The sequence below is a fragment of the Stomoxys calcitrans genome, chromosome 2, assembly GCF_963082655.1.
Source record: "Stomoxys calcitrans chromosome 2, idStoCalc2.1, whole genome shotgun sequence".
Taxonomy (NCBI): Eukaryota; Metazoa; Arthropoda; class Insecta; order Diptera; family Muscidae; genus Stomoxys; species Stomoxys calcitrans.
In genome coordinates this window covers 105549245-105574604 of record NC_081553.1, presented here as the reverse complement: position 1 = coordinate 105574604, position 25360 = coordinate 105549245, and the positions used below count along the sequence as shown (strand labels likewise).

Here is a 25360-nt window from a genome sequence, read left to right as displayed (position 1 = left end):
AATAGTTTTTTTCGGTTCTATCCCACTGTGCATCGTTAATCTTAGTCAAAATGTATTTGCTTGTTCCGAATAGAACGGAAACCACTATACCAATTTTCTTGAAATGTTCACAGTTTGCGTAAGTGGTTACGGAACGGAATAGTTTTTGATATCGGAAGGGGGATGAACCCACCCTGTTACTTCAAAGATACCATCAGAATTGAAAAGTAGACCGATCAGGGCAATATTGGACTCAAATGAGGGATTTGGGAGTAGAATACGAGCTTCTATCATAATTTGAGGCAAAGTCTCAGGGGGCGTCACAGGCCCTGTTCCCAGGTTAGGTGCGGCTGGGGGCGAGCGTCGGATCTTGGAACAAGCGACTCGCCACAACGAGGAATACATGCGGGCGCTGGGCCGGTAACCCGCCCCGGACAAAAATTGAGAACTACTATGAGAAACGATGGAATAATAAAAACGGACGACCCACGCAAACGAAAAAAGGACCATGATTTGCTGATCTGCACCTGAAATGATTTGCGGATCCGCACTTTTTATAGAGAAGGTGCAGTATACGCGCTGGCGGAAGTATTAGCTAAGTACAAGGCAGATAATACCGCCTTACAGGAAGTGCGATGGACTGGGAATGGCGACACAACAACACCAAAGGGTTATGAACTATACCATAGCTGCCATAACACGTGGCATGATTTTGGTTGTGGATTTGTGGTTAGTCGGATACTAAAACACCTTGTCTCCAGCTTTACTCCGATGGATGAGAGGCTAGCCATAATCCGCATAAAAGTCAAATTCTTCAACATCAGCCTTATTTGTGCCCATGCCGCGACGGAAGACAAAGACGAGCAGACCAAGGATATTTTGTACGAGCGCCTAGAGAGAGAATATGACCGCTGCCCCGCCCATGATATTAAAATTGTTCTGGAATATCTTAATGTGAAGATAGGGAAGGAAGAAATTTTTGGTCTAACAGTCGGAAAGTTTAGCCTCCACGAAATAGCATCTTGTAATGTGTTGCGGCTGATAGATTTTGCCGCGGCAAAAAACATGGTAGTTAGTAGCACCAGATTTCAACATAAAAATATTCACAAAGCCGCATGGCTGTCACCCGATCAAAACACGAGGAACCAAATTGATCACGTTGTGATCCGTGGAGTGAATATAGATTCCGATCATTACCTTGTTGCAGTAAAGGTTCGTACCCGTTTACACATGGTGAGGAAAGTACGATCTGACACTGCACGGAAGCTGGACATTGAAAGGCGGCAAACACAACAGATGACAGCGGCATACTCCACTCGACTGAACCAACTGCTTGATGAAAGCACTCCTTGTTCCGATGATATAATGGCGCAGTGGTAAACTATTGCCCACTCCATGGAAAATTCCGCGAAGTCCGTACTTGAGTACCGGAGCCTCCTGCAAAAAAAACCAATGGTACGACCAAGAGTGTCGAGATGCTACTGAAGCCCTGAATGCGGCACATAGAGCAACCCCGTAATCAGGTATCGAGAGAAAAGTAGAGAGGAGAAACGTCTATTCCTCAAAAAGAGAAAGGAAATGGAAAGACGTGAGTGTGGGCGAATTGAGATGTACAGGAGTCAGAATTAAGTCCGGAAACTCTACCAAATAATTAAACATCAAACCGATGTCTTTGGCGCAGGCACATCCTCCTGCAGAGACAAAGAAGAAAATCTGGGAACTGACACAGATAGCATGCTGAGGATATGGAAAGAATATTTTACCCAACTGCTGGTGTTGTTATGATAGAAGAAGATGATACCGCAGAACCAATCAGTGATGATGGTATAGAATGTTTACCTCTTAGACAGAATGAGGTCCAAGTAGCAGTGACCCGACTAAAGAACAACAAGGCAGCAGGAGCCGATGGGTTAACCGCTGAACTCTTTAAGACCGCAGGTGACACGCTGATAAGGCATATGCATCAGCTTATCTGCGCAATCAGGCTAGAAGAACGCATACCCGATGATTGGAACCTCAGCATACTATGTCCCGTACACAAGAAAGGAGACAAGACGGAATGTGCCAACTACAGAGGAATAAGTCTTCTTCCCATCGCATACAACATACTCTCGAGCGTATTGTGTGAAAGATTAAAACTTAAAGTCTATGAGATAATTGGGCCCTATCAATGCGGCTTTAGACCTGGTAAATCCACCTTGGATCAGATGTTCACACTGACGCAAATACTGGAAAAGACCTGAGAAGGACACATCAACACCTACCATCTCTTTGTTGACTACGAAGCCGCTTTCGATACCCCTTTACGTTCAAAGTTATTTCAATTAATACGACTCTGCAGGATGACATTTACTGATACGTGTCCCTCAGTAAAAATAGGAAAGAATCTCTCCGAACCATTTAATACCAAACGAGGTTTCAGACAAGGAGACTGCCTATCGTGTTATCTCTTTAATACCCTGCTGGAGAAGGTTATACGAGATGTAGATGTAGATATCGCACACTAATCACAAGAGAACACATGCTACTCGCCTATGCCGACGACATCGGCATCATAGGTCGGTCACCGAAAGTAGTAACTGCTGCCTTTGCAAGAATCGAAAGAGAGTCAGTGAAAATGAGTCTGGCAGTAAATGGAGATAAGACGAAATGGATGGTTTCAACTCCCAAAATGCCTTGTACAACCGAGCAGATAAAGAAATGGAGAAAGTAGGGAACCACAACTTTGAGATTGTCAGTAACTTTATCTACCTCGGCACCGCTGTAACCGAAACGAATGACACCAGTTTTGAGAAAAAGCGAAAAATAATACAGACAAACAGATACTACTTTGGACTAAGTAGGCAATTTAGAAGCAAGGCCACCTCTCGACAGACGAAGATTATGCTATGAAAGGCCCTTATACTACCCATGTTGTTATATGGTTCTGAGGCATGGGTACTTGTGAAATCAGATGAGGCAGTACTTGGAGTATTTGAGAGAAAAATTCTTTGTCAAATCTATGGACCAGTTTGCGATAATGGAGAATATAGGCGTCGTATGAAGAAACTTGGTGTCAGAGATTTTTCGCTTTTCTACGTTCGGCTAGTGGAACAAATGTCAATTAAAGTAATAGCCAATCAAAGTAAAGTAAGTAATGAAATTGCCTTATAGTTTAACGACCTTATTCACAAAACTTAATGAAGCTTTAACATAGGTTTATTTGACAGTTCTATAAACAAAATCCGTAAATAAACCTACTTCAAATTCACACCAAGTTTTGTGAATAAGGACGTTAGAGTATAATTTCTGAGAACCCAAGAATAAGGGCTGGTAAAAGTATAAACATCGAACTCTTCCCAGCCATGAAATGCATGAAAGTTCAACAAAAGATAGAAAAGTCCTATGCCCTTTAGTTCATTATGTTTTTCATACATACGCCGACAATACTTAAACTATAATGGAAGCAAGTTGATGCTTCATGAAGCATCATTTCTTTGCTTGAGACTTACGTATATGAAACTTTGTTATTTTATTAGGTACGTCAACTGTAATGAAATAAAAACGTAGAAATAAGCATTAAATAAAGGAATTCCTAACTGAATGTTGAAAATGTCAAGAATGGTGATATTACCAAGTTTACCGCGGGCAGTTTGCCCTAAGCAGTAGAAACTCAGCAGGTATGGATGACTTGCCTTGAATTTATGTGAGCTCCAATCGGCCGCTGAATTTCGGTTGGCCACTGAATTTCTATTTGGGGCGATAATATGTCATTATATTGAAGGTAGTTGGAAGGTAGTTGTAGCAGAATTATTATAGATTGTAGAGCTTTAGTTTTGATATACGTTATTTAAATTCAGAAATACGGTTTACGATGGAACACTGCAAACAGAAAGAATTACTTTGTTTGGGAAAATATTTTGTCTAATTATAATAGGTTCATTATTCCGGGATAGTCTTTCTAACCACTTACAGTAATCTCTAAAGCGTCCCGGATGCTGAGTTGGTAGAAAGCTGGGATTTTCTGTCATGGACTTTATTCTCACCAGAGGCTTTGGACTGGCGCTACTGTAATATGATAATGGATATACACTGTAACCTAACCTTGCCTGCGGTAATTTCAAATATTGTAGTAGTATACTCCAGGAAGTTAGAGATCTCCAATTGTTCTTCAGTAAGGAGGTTAACTTCAAAACCGTAGGCAGGCTTAAAATAGACTTCAGAGTCTCAAAACCTACTTTGACCGTAGCATGAAACTTCGAATGGAGTATAACACCTATTTGGGCGTTCCGGTAGTTGAGGGTTCAGGGGTCGTGCGTTTAATTTCTTCGATAGTCTTTGGTCTGACAATACATTGTCTTAATGAGTCTGTAACGAATTACCATCGCACACTGGTTCCATTTATGTGGGAAGGTGCGACAAAAGTAGTTTTAGTTGAGATACTGACTTAAAATTTCTAGGTAAGAGTGAGTCATGGGAACAAAGGTAAAAAATATTAAAATTTGGGCATGATCGGACATGTTTTACCTATATTATAGTAGTTATTTATCTTTCAATGAGGAATAATAGACAATGTCGGGACAAAACGGTTAAAGCAAGAGTTTTGAAATTTTGCTTCAAAGTCACAAAGGATTGGTGGGGGGCCAGAAAGTCCTTGATTTGTACACATTTGTATTAATAGGGTACGAAATGTACAATTTTTCGTACAACTGTTGGAATTGTACTTTTCCGCGTAACACTTAGCGAATGGAGCAGGAAAATTGAAATTGGGTACATGATTGGTCTGCAAAACTAAAAATTTAATATGAAAATCGTGGCATTTTGTACCAAATAGAACTACTTGACACAAAATAGAACTATTTGGTACCAAAAAGAACTGTATGGTACCAACAAGTACCATTTGGTACCAAAAATGACTGTATGGTACCTATTAGTACTATTTGGCACAAAAGACTATTATTTTGAGCTAAAAAGTGTCAGTCATGTAAAACATTAAATTTTCACTTTTCAGGCAACAAATTTAAATATTGCATTAAAATTTTGTTTGCGGCAATATTGTAAAGTTCTGGTTTGATGCTATTAACAATGAAAAAATGCTATTAGAACCTAAATATAACTATTCGTACTAAAGTCCCAATTCAAGAAGGAATGGAAGAAAGTAAATAAATTTGGTAAGAAGTTGGATAACATAAAATACAAATATACGAATCCGAACCTAAATATTTTGGGAATGAGTTTTACAAATGTAAAAGAGCTGCTTGGCTGACTCATTGACTTCATACACCAGGAATGAAATCGTATTTAAAATTCCCAAGATAACACCTTGTGCTGAATTTCAGTCAAATCGGGTAAGAATTGCGCCCTCTAGTGGCTCTAAAAACATAAATATCTTCTCAGACTGCCAGTCAGCCATCAAATCCCTGGAAAACGTATTTCTGAACACAAAAACTGCCCTCGGCTGTAGCAGATCTGTCAACGAGATGGCTGAACAGTTCAAAATTCACATGTTCTGGGTTCCGGGCCACAGAGATATCCCAGGGAATTGTATAGCGGATGATCTTACGATACTAGGAACTACCCTACACATTCCAGGGATACTGGAATCTGTGGCTATGCCTCTAGCGACATGTAAGCAAAGTTTTCAGGACCAGGCCCGAAGGGTAACAAATGATAGATGGTCACAAAGTGGGGGCTGTGAGCATTCCAAAACTATGTGGCCTAATCTAGACTTGAAGAAGTCTACTGCTTTGCTGTCATTGGCTAGAACAGACGTCTAAGTCATTGTGGCCGTCATGACAGGTCACTGTCTAATCGGAAAACTTGCTGACAAACTGAAGGTTTCCAGCAACGACTTTTGCAGAAGCTGTGAGGACATCGAAGAAGAAGAGACTATAGAACACCTTTTGTGTGTGTCCCGCACTAGCAGTCAAAAGGAATTCCATTTTAGGTTTTCATTTCTTTGAGAACCTGTCGGATTTAGATGATGTGAACATTCGCAAGTTATTGGGCTATTTAAAGCGATCTGGATTGAAAGTGGCAGTCTGCCATCAGACTCACTTAGACGTTTTCGTCCATTGTGATACCACAGGATCAGAAGAAGGAAGATGCCTTCCGTTACCGTTCAACGGTAGGAACTAGAAGGCATCTTCCTTCTTCTGATCCTGTGGTAATACAATGGACGAAAATGTATTAGTGATTCTGATGGCAGACTGGCACTTAAACCTCATCAAACCTCAGGCGATTGCTCCACTCCAAAATTATGTCCCAATTGGACATGTGAAACGAACGGGACAATATGGGACTCAAACAAAAGGTATTTTAGAGTAGAATACGAAACTTATAAAATGTTTCGATCAATACCGGGGGGTCGCCCCACCCCAAAATTATGCCCCAAACGGGACAATGTGGGATTCTTATGAATGGTATTTCTGAGTTAAATACGAATGTAAATTATTTTCAGATATCCACCATGTGAAAAGGGGACCGCAAACACTTAACGGTGTAGCGAGAGACACCGGGCTGGTTAGTTGTTTTATAAATCTAACCCCCATATAAATAAAAAATGCTTTTAAACTGATAATTCCTAAAACTGTTAACATCTCAAATAATCTGGCAACTCTGTCCCTCCCAAAAAAAGGAGTTTTCAAAGTGTTGTTGCATTTTTTTCATATGACATTTCATAATGTTTGTATCCTTTCTTTAAAAAGATTTCATTCTCAGATATGTAGAAGTCCAATTTCTGCAATGGAAGCAGAAATCATAGCCAACCACAAAAGTTTGTCCAAGTATTGTAGGTTTAAAAGTGTGTTCGGAAATTATTTCATACCATTTCGTGTTGTTGTTGCCTGGTTTGTTGGTCCCTTCTGATAATTTTGTCAATTCCGTGCAGTCAAGTTGTCACTTGTCAAGTGGTGTCGTGGTTATTTGCTGCAAGGCAAGACTCGCAGCGTAACCCCCAACGCAAACTCAAACACATTGAATTGCCGCTCTAAAAATAAACTACAGGAAAAATTAAAAACGAAAAAACTTTGCAAATCATTCAAGTTATTTTTTGAGTGATTTTTTTTTCTTCAACGTTTTGGTGGAATTTTGATAACAATCGCATTGCTACTCAAACAAATGGATATTTTTAGTTAGGCCAGCCACAGAAAAAAAAACCAAGAGACAAAAATATTTAGCAAATATTTCAATTTTAGTTTTGACAGTTGTAAGTTATTACCTAATTTTGCAAAAACAACAACAACGGAAAGAAGCAGCAGCAGCAAAAGACATGTGCATTCAACTATATACGATAGTACGATATAAAAAAAAATTTTATATTTAAACTAGATCTATGACATTCCTTTGGTTGATGGCATTAACACCGGACTATGCTCGAACAGCGTGTTGAAAAATACAAAATTCCATTTGCATATTGACAAATGCGTTTTCCATCATATCGTTGCCATCATATGGCCATTTAGCAGGGGTTTGGATGTTAATGTTGGTGATAGGAGTGGTGGTGCTTGGCGGGTGGGTGCTGGACTAGAACCACTGGTTGTCATATGCGATTTTTGTTTATCATATTTCCTACCACTGGTACCAAGTTTATTAATTAATTACCAGATATGGTTTATTAACTGCAGCCGAACCAACTACCATTACAACTATCACTTGCACACTCACTCATTGCATTTATGTTGTATTCGGTGTTGATTAAGTCACCCAAAGCACAGTGGTTATAAAAACATCAAAGGATTAGACACAACGGCCATATTTTCTTAAGTTGTGTAAAGATTTGGATATAGTTTCAATTAAAAAGGATAGACCAGCTTTAAGCGGCGGTCAGCAATCAGATTCAGGAGAAAGATTATGCCTTCTAGTTTCTATGGTTGAACCAGCCAGATCGCTTTAAAAAGCGTAATAACTTATTCAGACAATACCTCAGACAAAGAAGAACAGAAGGTGGAACTACTTCTTGCCAGTGTACAGCATGTCTGCTGTATAAATACACATGTGAAGATATTTCTTAGTTTTGCAACTCGTCTGTTCTACAATTCGCATTTATATGTTTGAAGCCCCGCGGCCGGAACAGTTGCAGTTTTTTGGTGAGAGATTTGCCATAACCGAAGGTATATTTTGAATTCAGAAACATGTTCTCCAGAGATTTAATGACCGTCTGAAGAAATAGTTATCCCAACGGTTGTGAGTAAAATGTATCTTCCCCTCTTCCTTCACTTCTTTTATTGCAAGGTTCTTCACTATTACACACTACAGTGATCGAATACTGAATATACCCTTCCTAGTTCTTCAGTTTCCTCTTCCCCAAAGCCCACATACATAGTTGCCTAGTCTGTAATCATCCATATCAAAATCAACATATCTTTTATTACCAATCAGTTCTATCAGGTAAAGTGGCACAATACTTCTATTATATAAGAAAAACAAGTAAAAAGGCATAAAGTTCGGCAGGGCCGAATTTGGATACCCAACACCTTGAGTCAATCCCATGGCAGCCGGATTGACCCGATGAATTCCTTCATCGGCAAGGCTGCCGCCTCTCTGCTCCAACAATAACAACCATCTTCGGTATATATTGGGTTGGCCAAAAAGTAATTGCGAATTTTTTAAAAGAAAGTATATGCATTTTTAATAAAACTTAGAATGAACTTTAATCAAATATATTGGGTTGCCCAAAAAATAATTGCGGATTTTTCATATAGTCGGCGTTGACAAATTTTTTCACAGCTTGTGACTCTGTAATTGCATTCTTTCTTCTGCGAGCTATCAGCTGTTACTTTTAGCTTGCTTTAGAAAAAAAGTGTAAAAAAAGTATATTTGATTAAAGTTCATTCTAAGTTTTATTAAAAATGCATTTACTTTCTTTTAAAAAAATCCGCAATTACTTTTTGGGCAACCCAATATTTAAACCAACTTTTGCCATAATTCGATGAAAAATTCATAATTTATGCACCTATAGCAGCTATATCGAAATATGGACCAAATTCGGCATGGACATTGAGTGGTCTAATACAAGTCAGTTCAATTCAATTGAAGAACAAAATATTGGTCTTTTAGCAGCTTTATCCAAATGTAGACCGATCTGAATCATATAGGACATGGCTGTCGAAAATCCACATAATACTTTTAATAGATAGTACTTGTATCCAAATTTCGTCAGTCTTTAATTTTGCATACCTATTGAAATATCGAATAGAACCTTATACGATGGTTCGAAAATGTTGGCTTCTACAGACTTAAAAGTCGAAACGCATAAAATATACAATATATATGGGAGTTTTATTTAAATCGATTTTGATGAAATTTTGTAGAGATCGGACCAAAATTGTTGCTTCTTGAGTCTTAAAAGGCATATCGGATGAAAAATATATATGAGAGCTATATCTAAATCTAGACCGATTTCTATGAAACTTTGCACACGTTGAATAAAACGGCCCATGACAAATTTTGTAAAGATCGGACCAAAAGTTGTGGCTACTACAGCTTTAAAAGATATATATGGAAGCTATATCTAAATCTGAACCGATTTCAATAAAATTTGCAAGCATTTTGGGTCGTTAAAAAAACACTTCGTACCAAATTTTATAAAGATTGGACGAAAATTGTGCCTTCTACAGCCTTAATAGGTCAAATCGGATGAAAGTTATCTATGGGAGCTATATCTAAATCTGAACCGATTTAGATGAAATTTTGCACACATATTGGGACATCACACGAAACATTTCGTGCCAAATTAAGTAGAGATCGCCCCAAAATTGTGGCTCCTACAGCTTTATAAGATCACATAGGATGATAGATATATATAGGAGCTGTATCTAAATCTAAACCGATTTCAATAAAATTTTGCAAGCATTTTAGGTCGTTAAAAAAAACACTTCGTGTCAAATTTTGTAAGGATCGAACCAAAATTGTGGCTTCTACAGCTTTAAAAGGGACATCGGATGAAAGATATATATGGGAGCTATATCTAAATCTGAACCGATTTTTTTTTTCAAAATCAATAGCGTTCGTCCTTGGACGAAAAAAGACACTTATGCAAAATTTTGTAAAAATCAGACAACAAGTGCGACCGTAACTTGATTACAAGAATACATGGACAGACAGACAGACAGACAGACGGACATAGCTAAATCGAATCTGAAAGTGATTCTAAGCCGATCCGTATACTTATCAATGGGTCTAGCTCTTCTCCTTCTTAGTGTCGCAAACAAATGCACAAATCTATAAAACCCTGTACCACAGTGGTGGTGCAGTGTATAAAAAGATATGAATAGGCCTAAAACAACTCTCTGTCCCAAATTTCGGCGAAATCGGACAATAATTGCGCCTTTTATGGGTCCAAGACCTTAAATCGAAAGAGCGGTCTATATGGCAGCTATATCTAAATCTTGACCGATCTGGTCCACATTGAAGAAGAATGTCGTGTGGCCTAACACAACTCACTGTACCAAATGTCATCAAAATCGGTCAATAGATGCATTTTTGTGGACCCAAGACCTTAAATCGAGAGATCGGACTATATGACCGCTCCTTATCGATGCGAGTCGTAGGATCAGTCGCACCAAGCCTCTCACTAAATCTGAAAACGTTGCGCCTATTCTTATTCAACTTCTTCAACGGCATACTTTTGAGCCAGAGTAAGCCGATGGCCAATATAAATTATAGCCATGGAAGGTTCGATATGATCGGTTTTGTCCTCTAGATTCGAACCAAGTGTATTCATCAGAAGCCCCTGCAAACCAGTCGAGGTCTCTGCATCTTGATACGAGTACCATAGCTGTTTGGTTTTTGGAGCTCATTCTGAGCATACTGGTTTCCAAATCTGTCGCTCCACTGGAACAGACCACCTACTGCTTTGTGAATAACACTATGCTTGGGTTCTTGTTCTTGTAAATAACTACCTATAGCGAGGTGCGTAGATACTCTTGCGAAGTGTAATAACAACACATCCGCTACACTCAACGGCTCAAACAAGAACGTTGGGTGATAAAAAACATACAGGGTGGCTGTCACTAATTGTTACCAAGTTCACACTGGTGTATCTGCAAAATTTTAAACTGTAGGTACATGATACTTGTTTTAAGTTCAACTCATTATGTCGTTTACAAGTCGCCAAAAGCATTTGCTTCTGAGTATGTTTAACAAGAAAAAGCATGCCGGGCCGAATCTTATATACACTCCACCATGGATCGAATTTGTTAAGTTCTTTGCCCGGTATCCCTATAGGCAAACAACGGATAATGAATAAGTATTGCTATGCTATTGTAGCTATGTCAGGTTATAAACCAATTCGGTTCATACTCTGATTGGATGTTTAAGACAATAGTAGATCCTATTGTGCAAAATATCGATTAAATCCGATGATATTTACGCCCTAGAGGGATTTAAGAAGTAAACTGGGAAGGTTGGTTTGCATGGGAACAATATCAGGTTATGGACCGATTCAGACCATATTTGGTACGTATATTAGATGGCGCGCAAAAATCACTGTGCAAAATTTCAGCTAAATCGGATAAGAATTACGCTCTCAAGAAAAAAGTAAAATCGAGAGATCGGTTTATATAACAGCGTTATCAGGTTTTAGACTGATTCGAACCATACTTGCTACATCGAGTAAATGTCATTGAAGTCCTCATAGTACAAAATTTCAGCCGAATCTGATAAGAATTAAGTCTTCTAGAGGCTCAAGAAGTAAAATCGGGAGATCGGTTTAAATGGAAGCTATATTAGGTTATAGACCGATACAGATCATATTTGGCACAAATGTTAGAGGTCATGGGTACAGTGACTGTGATATATTCAGCAAAATTGAATAAACAGTATGCCTTCTAGGGGCTCAAGAAGTAAAATCGGGAGGTCGGTTTATATGGGAGCTATATCAGACTTTGGGCTATCATTGGAGAAGTCATTGTGTAAAATTTCAGTAAAATCGGACAAGAATTGCGGCCTCTAGAGGCTCAAGAATTAAAATCCGGAGATCAGTTTCTATGGGAGCTATATCTAACTATGGATCGATATGGCCCTTTTACGATTTCAACTGACCTACACTAATAGGAAGTATTTGTACAAAATTTCAAGCACCTAGCTTAACTCCTTCGAAAGTTAGCGTGCTTTCCACAGGCAGAAAGACAGACGGACGGACATGGCTAGATCGACTTCGAATGTCAAGACGAAGTCTTAGACCAATATTTCGAGGCATAACAAACGGAATAGAGAAGTTAGTATACCCCTATCCTATGGTGGAGGGTGTAAAAAAAGTTATTCGTGAAGAATTTCCAGCGTAATAGTGTGATTGCCATCAACCAAAACAAATCACTATTGTTGGGGAACTCAAACACCTTAAAGTGAACTAAGTGTTAAAGTGAACTCATTATAATGATACTCGTACGTAGTGTGTTGCCAGACACCATGGTGATGATTCAAAAAAAAAAATTTAACACATGAAACGATTCCACGTGTGAAGGCCCAAGATTAACGAAATCCACGCCGTATTGGCAATCCAATGGCAATGACAAATACCCCTGAAAAGGCTGCAGCATATATTAAAAACAGGCCAAAAGGCATACGATTTTACATCAAAGCAAAAAAGTTAAAGCTGAGAGTTGCTGCAGTTGCATGGACGTGGTAAATGTCGACCATCGTGTTCCCTGTCTAGAAAAATTTCCCGATTGAGCACTTCGGAACTCCCAAAAAGGATACACCTAGTATACGTACAAGAATTTGACTCTACGATTTGTCCACCGGAGTAATATTCTATCTCAAGTGATGGTATATATAGCTGCGACCACCGATGGTCTCTCTTCAATCGTTTTCATCGAGCCTGGTTTCAAAGTAAATGTGACTTATTGCCGGGAAAACATTTTGGAAACTGCTTTGGAGCCATGGGCTAGCGAACATTTCGATCGGAGACCATGACTAGGCACCATAACATATGTATAGCACATCTTTCGCGCTTTATTTCGATTCCTCAGCCGCAATTTTTGTCCGATTTGGCTGAAATTTTTCAAACGGTGTTCTGTTACGACTTCCAACAACCGTGTCAAGTCCGATCCAAATCAGTCTATAACCTGATATAGCTCCCATGTAAACCGGTCTCTCGATCATCCTAGTTCGAAGCAATATTGAATGAATTCCGAAATTAAGGTTACATCCACACGTTTGTCATTCGAATCAATAGAAAATATTTTCTCACCAAAAGTTTGGTTTTGGAATAGGTAACACTTTGTGTCGGAGGCCACGCTGAACGCCTGGGTTCGAATACTGGCGAGACCATCAGAAAAAATTTCAGCGGTGGTTTTCCCCTTCTAATGCTGGCCACATTTGTGAGGAACTATGCCATATAAAACTTCTCTCCAAAGAGGTGTCGCACTGGGGCACGCCGTTCGTACTTGGCTATAAAACGGAGGCCCCTTATCATTGAGCTTAACTGCCCTCATTGGTATGTGAGAAGTTTGCGCCTGTTTCTTAGTGGAATGTTCATGGGAAAAATTTGTATTTTGTTACACTTTGTGTCAGAAACTCTGTATTGTTGACGATTTTTTGGAGTTCTTTTTTTGTGGATCACTTACATACCACTGTACTATTTCAGACAAGTGAAGTGCATGTAAGTGCTGTAAGTTGGCTCGTTTTGCCTTCCTTCTTTTCCTGCTGCCAATAACGTACACATGCCAATACACGTTCAATGCTACCATTTATGATCATGATAACTGATTATCTCTTTTTCCTGCTTTTGATTCAAGACTAGCTCGAAAATATTTCCACTACTACCATCCCACCAATTCATACTTTTTCTTCTTCTTCTTCTTCCTCTTCATTTAGTTTCCAAGCATACCATTCCAATGATGATGATGATGATGATGTTGCTGCTGTTGTTGGTTAGATGACATGACAGATGAAGCCAATGAGCATGCGCACAGTCAGACACCAAACAACAACCTGCCTAACTTAAGAATTGGAAGAAGAAAACAACAGCAAATACTAAAGAACAACAACAAGTTGCAGGTATTATTGAATCATCAATATCGGGAAGAGCTTCTTGGTGTATTTATTCCATAGAGAGAGATCTGTCAGACAGTAGGTCATCAAACTATGAAAAATAAACTTTCTGTAAGAAGGTGAACATTAAAATTTGGAAACTAGCAAAATATATTAAAAAAAAAAAACAAAAATGGGATAAATGCCTTGAGTCCAGTAGGGCTGAATCTTCTACACCTTTCACCGTGGATTGCATTTATCAAGTCTTTGGAGGATTTGTTGCTATAGGCAGAAACAAAAATAACAAAATTGGAGGTACTAAATATTTCCAAATTTTACTCTGATGCTTTTAATGATTTAAATCTGGGAAGTATTGTAGCTCTATAAGCTGAAAAAATCGAATTGGGAGATCGGTGCAATATAAATGGATTTATATAAAGAACTTCGATCTCTAAAGTCTTATATGGTTTAAAACTGATTTAGCTCATATATGGCTTCGGAAATCGGTTTATATGACAGCTATCAGGTTATGGGCCAATTCCGCAAAACACAATATGCACCATGAAGCCCAAATATTAAAAGAATTGTGCTCTCCAGCGGTTTGTAAAGTAGATAAAGGTTCCACTGTATATTTAGCTAATGAAAATATCTGCATAATGCTTACGCATAATCTTAAAAAAAAAGAGCACAAAGTTGCGGGTACTTGCTGCAAAGCGTACTGACAGACGGACATTGCCATACAATAAGAAGAATGGACTGTCTGCCAGCTACCCAGGCAAACAACCAACCACTTTGAATAAGTCAAGCATTCAGCTGGCTCATAAGCGTTCTCCACTGCCAATGTGTGGCAAGGCAAGTAAGGAGTGGTGGTATATCAGCACTCGCTCTCTGTTGGCTTTTCAATAATAATTTTTTCTGACAAGCAACTTGACTTCCAGATCAGTAACAATTTTAAATTGTTTATTTGTTTTGTTTGACTTTGGCTTGTTTGACTCATGACTTGGTTTTAAGGCAACAACGATGACGATGATGACGACGACGTCGAATTTACTCAGGCCTCTTTCAATTGAAGAAGAACGGCTTCTCAATCCTTAGTTCTTGTTGTTGTTGCCCACTCGAAGGCTTATTGCCGATGGCGTCTGTTTGTGGCTTAGCTTCATACCATGGAGTAAATGGAATATTGAAATATCAGTAGGATGACATCGCCTGATATGGGAGTAATGTAGTAATGACACTTTTCAGTTACAACATGGGAAACATGGGACATGCCATGCAAGCCAAGCACTGTATTCATTGATGCAGAAGCCTGTTTGAACAGCTCCAGCAGCAGCAGCAGCAACAGCAATGGCATCACTCGATTGAAAATGTCCAGATGCATTGAAGATAATAAAGAAATTTGTATTTATGCTTGCGATAAGAGAATGAAGTTGTTCTTGGCCCAAGAATTTATGGAAGCTCTAACCACTCCTTTTTTTTTGCATGGTAGTGTAATCGTTGATACATTTTAATTGAAGTTGGTTGGTTGCTCCAATGTAGGAGATATTAAAGGTATTTATTAAAGGACAATTTCTGTTTTCGGTGAAAAAGTAAAGTTAAAGCGAAGGACCCATTGATCGATTTAGACCATACTTGGGTTGGATGTTAGATTTCATAATATATTGGGTTGCCCAAAAAGTAATTGCGGATTTTTCATATAGTCGGCGTTGAAAAATTTTTTCACAGCTTGTGACTCTGTAATTGCATTCTTTCTTCTGTCAGTTATCAGCTGTTACTTTTAGCTTGCTTAAAAGTAAAAAATGTATATTTGATTAAAGTTCATTCTAAGCTTTATTAAAAATGCATTTACTTTCTTTTAAAAAATCCGCAATTACTTTTTGGGCAACCCATACTATCATATGCAAAGTTTTGGTAAAATCGAATAAGGTAGTAATTAATGCCCTCACTACTATTGGGCCTAAACTTGAATCGAATAGCACTCAATGATATAAGAGGGATCCTTCTATCTCATTGATTTTGGGTTTTAATCTTTCACACAGTACGCTCGAGAGTATCTTGTATGCGATGGGGAGGAGACTTATTCCTCTGTAGTTGGCACATTCCGTCTTGTCTCCTTTCTTGTGTGCGGGACATAGTATGCTGAGGTTCCAATCATCGGGTATGCGTTCTTCTAGCCAGATTGCGCAGATAAGCTGCGTCTGTCCGCATACGCCTTATCAGGGTGTCGCCTCCGGTCTTAAATAGTTCAGCGGGTAACCAGTCGGCTCCTGCTGCCTTGTTGTTCTTTGGTCGGGTCACTGCTACTTGGACCTCATTCTGACTAGGAGGTAAACAAAATATGCGTCTAAAACCCCATAAAGTATATATATTCTTGATCGCCATGATATTTTAAGTTGATCTAGCCATGTCCGTCCGTCCGTCTGTCCGCCCGTCCCTCCGTCCGTCTGTCGAAATCACGCTAAATTTCGAAGGAGTAAAGCTAGTCGCTTGAAATTTTGCACAAATACTTCTTATTAGTGTAGGTCGGTTGAGATTGTAAATGGGCCAAATCGGTCCATATTTTGATATAGCTCCCATATAAACCGATCTTGGGTTTTGACTTCTTGAGCTTCTGAAGGCGCAATTCTTCACCGATTGGCTGAAATTTTGCACGTAGTGTTAAAATATCACATACGAATACTGTGCCAGGTGTGGTCTAAATCGGTTCATAACCTGATATAGCCGCCATATAAACCGATCTAGGGTCTTGACTTCTTGAGCCTCTAGAGGGCGCTATTCTTATCCGATTTGGCCGAAATTATGCATGAAGTGTTTTATTTTGACTTCCAACAACTATGTTAAGTATGGTCTAAATCAGTCTATATCCTGATATAGCCGCCATACAAACCGATCTTCCGAATAGACTTCTTAGGCTTCTAGAGGGTGAAATTATTATCCAATATGGCTGAAATTTTGCATATGTCGGTTTGGTATGACTTCCAACAACTGTTCTAACTGTTCTGATCTCCCAGTTTGACTTTTTGAGCCTCAGGAGGGCGCAATTATTACTCGATTCACCTGACATTTTGGAGGTGGTGTTTTTCTACGACTGGTGTTTTTCTATTCGAAAAAGTCATTTAAAGAACTTGACAAATGCGATCCATGGTGGAGAGTATAAAAGATTCGGCCCGGCCGAACTTAGCACGCTTTTACTTGTTTCACCTAGGATTGTTTCTTAAAAATGTTTGCTTTTGGCTTTGGTTTTCTAGGATATATTACAAGTCGATCATTTAAATAGTTTTCTAATTGCACCCTAAAAGAGATCCGAAACACTTGAAAAAAATTTTAGATATGGCTCATATTTAGTTTAAAGGAACATTTTTTATTATCTGATCTAAATTAAACCTTTTTTTCTACAGGTAAATTGAAACATGAACATTAAAAGAATGAACGATGAAAAATTTAAGGTATGTACAGAATCCTCTATCTAAAGCGAAATTGAATAGAAAGAATTCCTTCAGAGGGCTTAAGACAAATCAGGAAATTATTTCTTGTATCATAGACCTCCTACTTAAATTTCCAAAACGCGGAAATGTGTGCAGCAATCTTAAGGTAACCTAAAACTCCAATTCGTTAAAAAAAAGCGTTGGGTCAATTAACCTGGACGCACCACCCAAACGGATATATTCACGAGTTGGGACATATGGGTACTAAATGTTGGGTAGAGTACGAATCTGGTATTAATATATGGGGTTACGTATATACGGGCGGCCGCTTGATTCCCAACAAAGCTCAGAGGGGTTTATAGGCCGATCGACACAATATGCGACTCAACTGAATGAGCAAAGTACGTAAACTTCTCTTATATCAACGAGTGCTGTCCGATTCAAGTTTTTGCTCAATGATAAGGGGCTTCCTTTTTATAGTCGAGTCTGAAGAACGTCTACCACTTTGGGGAGATGTTTTTACAAGGCATTGTATCTCACAAATGTTGCCAGCATTAGGAGAGGATAACCATCGCTGAAAAATATATGATATTCTCGCCAGCATTCAGCGTCATAGGTGGATATGCTAGCCTCTGCGTTACGGTGGCCTCCAAGGTTGGGTTGAAAAGAGGGTGCCGATATTAATCCGCCCCATGCCACTATGGACTTACTCCTTAGCCAGTAATCGGCTTGTTTTGCGCTTTTAATACTAAAAGTAACCGTGAAAAAGAAAATCTAAGTCAGGAATTCCGTGTTACTTACATAATCCCTAATTGTTTTCCATACCACTTCCCTAAGTTGGTTCATGCCTCGTATTGTGCCCTTGCCTAAGTGTCGGTGTCTGATTGTCTGTCACTGTGTCTATCACTTACCGCAACGATTTTGTATGAAGCTCACTCATGCGTAATCTTATGTGCCCCATTATGATACCGAAAGTTATACTGACCTCCTTCTTCATTCATTCCTTTTAGTAATAGCCTTGTCTTCTCATGTGCCGGATCCTCCGTAGAATTTTCGTCGTTTCTACCGAACGTATGGAGGCCACCGTAGCGCAGAGGTTAGCATGTCCGCCTATGACTCCGAACGCCTGGTTGGAATCTTGGCGAGAACATCAGAAAAGTTTTCAGCGGTGGTTATCCCCTCCTAATGCTGGCGACATTTGTGAGGAACTGTACTACTTGGTATGGCAGCCGTGTAAAAACTTGTCCATAAAGTGTTATCGCACTGCGGCGCGCTGTTCGGACTCGGCTATCATTTAGCTTAAACCTGTATCGGACAGCACCCATTGATATGTGAGAAGTTTGCCCCATTTCTTAATGGAATGTTTATGGGCAAATTTGCTTTTTACCGACCGTTTCGCTGTTCCACAGTCTTACATGCGCGTTCGTCGCCCACGCTTAGGTAATCAATAAACCGGCTTTTTCCTTAATCCGGGTTTCGAATTATTCGAAAAATTTCCTTTTTCTTATAAAACCGTTTTGAGATTTTTAAAAACCTGGTTAAACAGTTTTTTTCTTTAAAAGAAAACCCTTATCATTATATGCGTAATAATTAGATGAAGTCAAAAGTGGTTGACACCGTATCCTTTTTTTCAATCTCTGATGATTTAGAAATTAACCATTAATAAGAAACCGGTTTAGCATGAAACCTGAAAAATTAAAATAACTTTCAAGAAACTGATTATTGTCCTGAGCTCAAAAAACCGCAAACCCGGTTTTTAAAACGCAAACTGATCACCCTAGCCCACTCCCTAAACTTGGACTGTGTCGACCCGAAAAGCTTCGGATTAATCAATTGACGGCAGTCTCTGGTCTTCACGACCAAATCGTCTGATCTTTCATCCTTCCTTACTTCGCTATGGCCCGGCAGACAAACAATGCGAATCGTGCCATCGTTAGAGAAGACGTTGATCTCCTTCTTACATTATAAGACTATTGGTGACCTTAGCGCCTTGATTGTTATTGTCCTGATAGTCAGTTGACTGTCTCTAAAGATGTTCACACTCGACGTCCTCGCCCGGATCTCTGCTTGCAGGACCGTATTATGGTCAGACCGTTTAGGTTCTCAGGCCAGACCAGACCCACTTTGTCCTCCAGTTTTGATCCATTCCTATAGCATGAACTTCCAGATGGCAACTCCAGAGTTGCGTCAATCCAAGACTGCACGGCAGGCAGCAGTACCTCGCACTTGACTTCAAGTGTCAAAGTGTCAAAAGTTTCAGCGGTGGTTATCCTCTTCTTATGCTGCCGATATTTGTGAGGTACTGTACCGATGTAAAAACTTTTCTTCAAAGAGGTGTCGTATTGCGACACTCCGTTCGAATTCGGCTATAAAAAGGAGGCCCCTTATCATTGAACCCAAACATGAATGGAATATGTGAGAAGTTTGCCAATATTCCTTAATGAAATGTTCAAGGACAAATTTGCATTTGCATCATCGCCCGACTATACCATCGCCTTAAGTCTGAAAGCCTCAGTGGCTGCTTCACACTTAATCTGTATGTCATCTTGTGGACGGTGGATACTTATCCAACGTCCAGAAGTCTAAATGTAGATATACATGATCTAGAGCGTGAGCTTCAGCGCTACAAGAGAGAACCTCTGAATTAAGTGGTATATCAAGAAGGTCTAGACAATATTCACGCAGACATGGTTGCATATCCGGTAAATAGCTACCGGGTGAATGTAGTCCTTGGAGAACGACCGCCTCCCATTGCACCTGAAGAAATTGACCTCCGCCGCCAAACCAGGCTCAATTACGATCCGGCAGATGCAGCCACCTAAACTCCTACAGAGCAAGGCTTGATGCCGACGTGCAGGATGTATGTCCCGATTGTGTCCAGGGACTACACGACACACGTCACCTGTTTAACTGCCCAGCCAGAGTCAATCGACTCAAAACCCAGATCCTTCTGCACGCACCCCATGTTAGTCGCAGATAGGGTGCGTGCAGAGGGTACAACAACAACAACAACCATAGTACAACAACAAGAACAACCATATATACCAATCTTCATATTAGAGATTTTGAGCCTTTAGAGGGCGCAATAATATTCGATTTGGTTGACATTTTGCAAGCAGTGTTTTGTTATGACCTCCAACAACTGTAACAGGTATAGTTCCAATCTACACATTGCAGTGGTCGGTTTTTCGTTATTACCAGTTCTAGATCTTTAGAGTACACCCCAAACTCCACTTGGTTGTCTAGCGTCGATCCATCCGCAAGAAGTCTATGTAACTTCTGTTACCAGGGATATCGTAGCTCCAATCGGTTCTATCAGGAATAGTAGTACAGTACTTTTTTATCAAAAAGCGGCTCAGGTAGGGTGTAATCCACACTGCCTGGAACATCGGATATTGTATCAAGCATAACACAATGTCCGTAGCCGCCACATGACCAATGAAATGTTCATGAGTACAAATTTGGAGTTTTTATAACCTACACCACCACTGTGGTACAGGGTATTATAACTTAGTGCATTTGTTTGTAATACCTAAAAGGAAGAGAGATAGACCCATGGTAAGTATACCGACCGACTCAGAATCACTTTCTGATTCGTTTTAGCTATGTCCGTCTGTCTGTCTGTCTGTCCGTCTGTCCGTGTTAATTTGTGTACAAAGTACAGGTCGTAATTTGAAGACGATCGGATGTCTTCAAATTTGGAATAGGCAGCAATAAAATGGTCATCTGTTAACCGATTCCCTCGAAATTTGGCAAAAAGGTTTTTTGATATTGCTGGTAAATTTCATAGAAATCGGTTCAGATTTGGATATAGTTCCCATATATATATTCGTCCGATTTAGAGTAATACAGCAATAAATTGGTCATTTATTAACGGATTCTCTCGAAATTCGACAGAATGTTATGATTCTCGATGTTACAAGTGAATGTCATAAAAATCGGTTCAGATTTGGATGTAGCTCCCATATATATGTTCGTCCGATTTACAGTAATACTACAATAAAATGGTCATCTGTTAACCGATTCTCTCGAAATTTGGCAGGAAGGATTTCCTTATGACTCACGATATTAGTGGCAAATTTCAGAGAAATCGGTTCAGATTTGGATATAGTTCCCATATATATATTCGTCCGATTTACAGTAATACAGCAATAAAATGGTCATTTGTTAACCGATTCTCTCGAAATTCGACAGAAAAGATTTTGTTATTATTCTCGATGTTACTAGTGGATGTCACAAAAATCGGTTCAGATTTGGATATAGCTCCCATATATATGTTCGTCCGATTTGCAGTAATACTACAATAAAATGGTCATCTATTAACCGATTCTCTCGAAATTTGGCCGGAAGACTTTTCCTATGACTTTCGATATTGCTGGTAAATTTCATAAAAATCGGTTTAGATATGGATATAGCTCCCAAATTTCGTCCGATTTGCAGTAATACAGCAATAAAATGGTCATTTGTTAACCGATTCTCTCGAAATTCGACAGAAACGATTTTGTTATGATTCTCGATGTAACTAGTGAATGTCATAAAAATCGGTTCAGATTTGGATATAGCTCCCATATATATGTTCGTCCGATTGCAGTAATACAGCAATAAAATTGTCATCTGTTAACCGATTCTCTCGAAATTTGGCAGGAAGGATTTCCTTATGACTCACGATATTAGTGGCAAATTTCATAGAAATCGGTTCAGATTTGGATATAGTTCCCATATATATATATATATATATTCGTCCGATTTACACTAATACAGCAATAAAATGGTCATTTGTTAACCGATTCTCTTGAAATTCGACAGAAACGATTTTGTTATGATTCTCGATGTTACTAGTGAATGTCATAAAAATCGGTTCAGATTTGGATATAGCTCCCATATATATGTTCGTCCGATTTGCAGTAATACTACAATAAAATGGTCACTTGTTAACCGATTTCCTCGAAATTTGACAGGAAAAGGTCACTTGCTTATTGGAAAACATGCCGAAAGTTACCGACTGCCGCTAAAACATAACCTGAGCAAAGTTTCGATGTCAGTTTGTGTGGTCTAAATGTTGTTTCCATATGATTAAACATAAATTGTTTGTGTTGTATAAGGAGTGTCTAAGTTGATGTACAGCCAACCTACAGTGGCAGATTCAACAGTGAGTCGCATCCAAAGGTTAAGAACTAAAATGAACATCACCTCACTTGAACATATGGAAGAGAATGATAGTTGTAGCCTGATAAATTTGCCGTTTCCTGAATTCAATCATAAAATGATCTAAAATTCAATATCACTCCGTTGTTTCATCTATTGACGCCGTAATTTTTCGGCTCAACATTAATTGTTTGACCAAGTTTTTCAAAATTTAGCTTCAAAACCCCACACAAAATTCATATATCAAAACAAATTTATACCCCCAATACATAAGATATGATTAACCACCAGTATTTAACCGAAATTTATGATTATCTGTCTTCCCCGACACTTGGTCAGGGTTTTTTATGTATAAAAAATTTTTTTTTAAATTTTTTTCATTTTTATCTATTAATTTAATCACTCTAATTGCTCGATTAAGCGAATAAAGATTAAACGACAAATAAACATTAAATCATTTTTTTTTTGTTGCTTTTGTGAAGTGAGTTTGTTACGTAAATATAGTGAATAATAAATTCAATGTTTTTTATAAATTGAAAATTTATGGCCCATTGGAGCGGAGATAATTTCGCTTGCCAATAAATTCTAGGCATAGCAATTAAAAAATATGTTATTAAACTTGTTCATAAAGCAGCAGCTAAGCAGCTAATTAAGACACAAGTGTCATAATAGCACTTGTCGCAGTTCTCTACTTCAAATCCACACTTTTATTTTTGCTAGAATCTCAATTCAATCTCACTTACCTTGGGGCTTGGGTACATTTCGTTTCAACTGCATCCATTTGTAGGTGGGCAAATTGTTTCCTTGACTTGGAGATTTGGCTTGGCCCTGGCTCCCCGCTGCATTGTTGGATGAAGCCGAATTACTGGCCGATGAAGAGGAACCCGACGATGTGCTTGAGTTGGTGGTGGTTCCCCCCGGTGAGATCACATGTTGTGCACGTGCATTAGAATTGGGTCCACAATTTGCAGGCACCCCTACACTGGGGCCATTGGGAGAGTGGTGTTGCATTAAAGCGGCTTGAGCGCCACTCAATTGCCCCCCTGCCGTTAAGTGTTGTGGCGTCATATTGTGGGCATGCAGGTGGGGGTGCATATTGTAGGAGTCCATGGGTAAACCATTGGCATCCAAATGGCCATAAGTGCTGGTCATGTGCTGATGGTGATGCCAAAGTTGAGGCGAATGTTGTTGATGGGTCTGGGATGATTGTTGGTTGGCATTGCTGCCCGCCAAATGCATTAGTCCTTCATCCATATTGGGGTATTGGGAATGCAGCACGGTGGCATATTTCTCTTCATGCACCATATAGTTGGCTTGATTACCTCCCCCTCCAAGTTGCTGGGGAGAATTTTGATTGTATAGGCAGTCCAGATTTGTATAGCTCAGGCCATTTTCCGAGCTTATAATGGGCGGATCAAGTGGTACATTTTGTGTAGGCTGGCCCGTGGCATTGGCCCCCGTTATGGGGGAATTTGTGGTTGTCGGTGGAACTGTGGCCACCGCAGCCGTTGCATAATAGGCATGCACCGACTCACTGTCATAGTAGACCGCTTCCGCAGGTGAATGGCTGGCAGTGGAGGGATGTGTGGGGGTGGCTCCGGCCAAAGGATTGGAGGTGGTTATACCATATTCCGCTGCCGTGGGACTAAACAAATGGGAATGTGAATGGGAATAGAGGGCCGCCTGACTATGGCCCGCTGATGAAGGTTGACTGGGCGGTGGTGTTAGCTGTTGAGAGTGGCCTTGCTGTTGTTGCTGCTGGGGGTGTTGTGATAGTTGATGTTGCTGTTGTAGCTGTTGGGGAGGGGTTGGTTGTTGTTGTTGTTGTTGCTGCTGATAATAATTAGGGGAAGCCCCATCATAGGCCATATAGCCACTGTTCAAATGATGACCCTGCTGATGATGCAGGGCACCATGAGCCATAACCGTGGTATTGGGAAAATATGCATTAGCATAGCCATTGGCTGCGGCTGCTGCAGCCACAGAAGTCATATCGGGAGCTACGGTACCAGCCGCATGATAAGTGTTGGAGTGATGAGGATGATGATTGCCGTACATGCTGGTTACGTCCATCATGTTTGCTAGCACCAAACAGGGGGTTTAATGGCAGAGTAATGCACTTAACCGGATAGTTTTTTTACAGAAACCCGGTTACTGAAAAATTTCACAACAATTTCCTATAGATTTAAACAAGTTAAGCCTTTTATTGCTTTTTTTGATTGTAATGCTTAATTTAAAACACTTGTTGAAGTTTTTTTTAATTGTTGTAGTTAATTTTTTTATAGAACACTTTGTTTTTATAATTTCCAAAACTTCTTAAATTGCAACCAAAATATCCACAATTTTTCGGTTACAAAATCTTTGCTGGTATTTTCCGTTTTTAATTTTTTCACAAAAATTTTGATTGTATTTCCCGTCTCCAATTTTTCGTATTATTAATTTTTTGTTTGATTAATCACCGTCGCTTTTCACCAACTTTTCAATGCTCTTTGCTTGATAAGCTCTTGAAATTACAACCAATGTGGTAAAAATCTTTTTTCGATATTTTTCCATTCCATGCCTGGGGCTGAGGAAAAACTCAGTTGGTGAGTCCCGGGAAAATGTTTCTAACGAGCGAGAACAATCGATCGAACCAACGAGCGAGTGTGGCGTGCGCACTACAAAAATTCAAGTCTGTCGTCCGGCGTGAAGGCAATTCACAACTGATTCATAAACACTGCAGCACAACCAACGAACGGTAAAAACAAGCAAGACCAGAGCTCACTATACAGTTATCTCTCTCTAACCCGTAGACACAAATACATGCAATACACACTTAATACCTCTGCAAATTGTTGTTGTCTTTTTTTGTTTTGTCAATC

The 25360-nt window shown here is 39.4% G+C and overlaps 1 protein-coding gene across 2 annotated transcripts in view; it reads right to left on the bottom strand.

The window, feature by feature from the left end:
- Positions 1-25153, bottom strand: part of LOC106084814 (homeotic protein labial) — a 110590-nt gene extending 85437 nt beyond the window's left edge. Inside the window, exons 1-2 of one of the 2 annotated variants that reach the window (XM_059362996.1) lie at positions 23243-25153; positions 3471-3506 (exon numbers count right to left, since the gene is read on the bottom strand). In XM_059362996.1, the coding sequence (XP_059218979.1) occupies positions 3471-3506; positions 23243-24575 (1369 nt within the window). In that variant the 5' untranslated portion in view covers positions 24576-25153. The remainder of the gene's footprint in view (positions 1-3470; positions 3507-23242) is intronic. The other variant, XM_059362997.1, reaches the window with a different exon arrangement.
- Between the last annotated feature and the right edge of the window lie 207 nt (positions 25154-25360).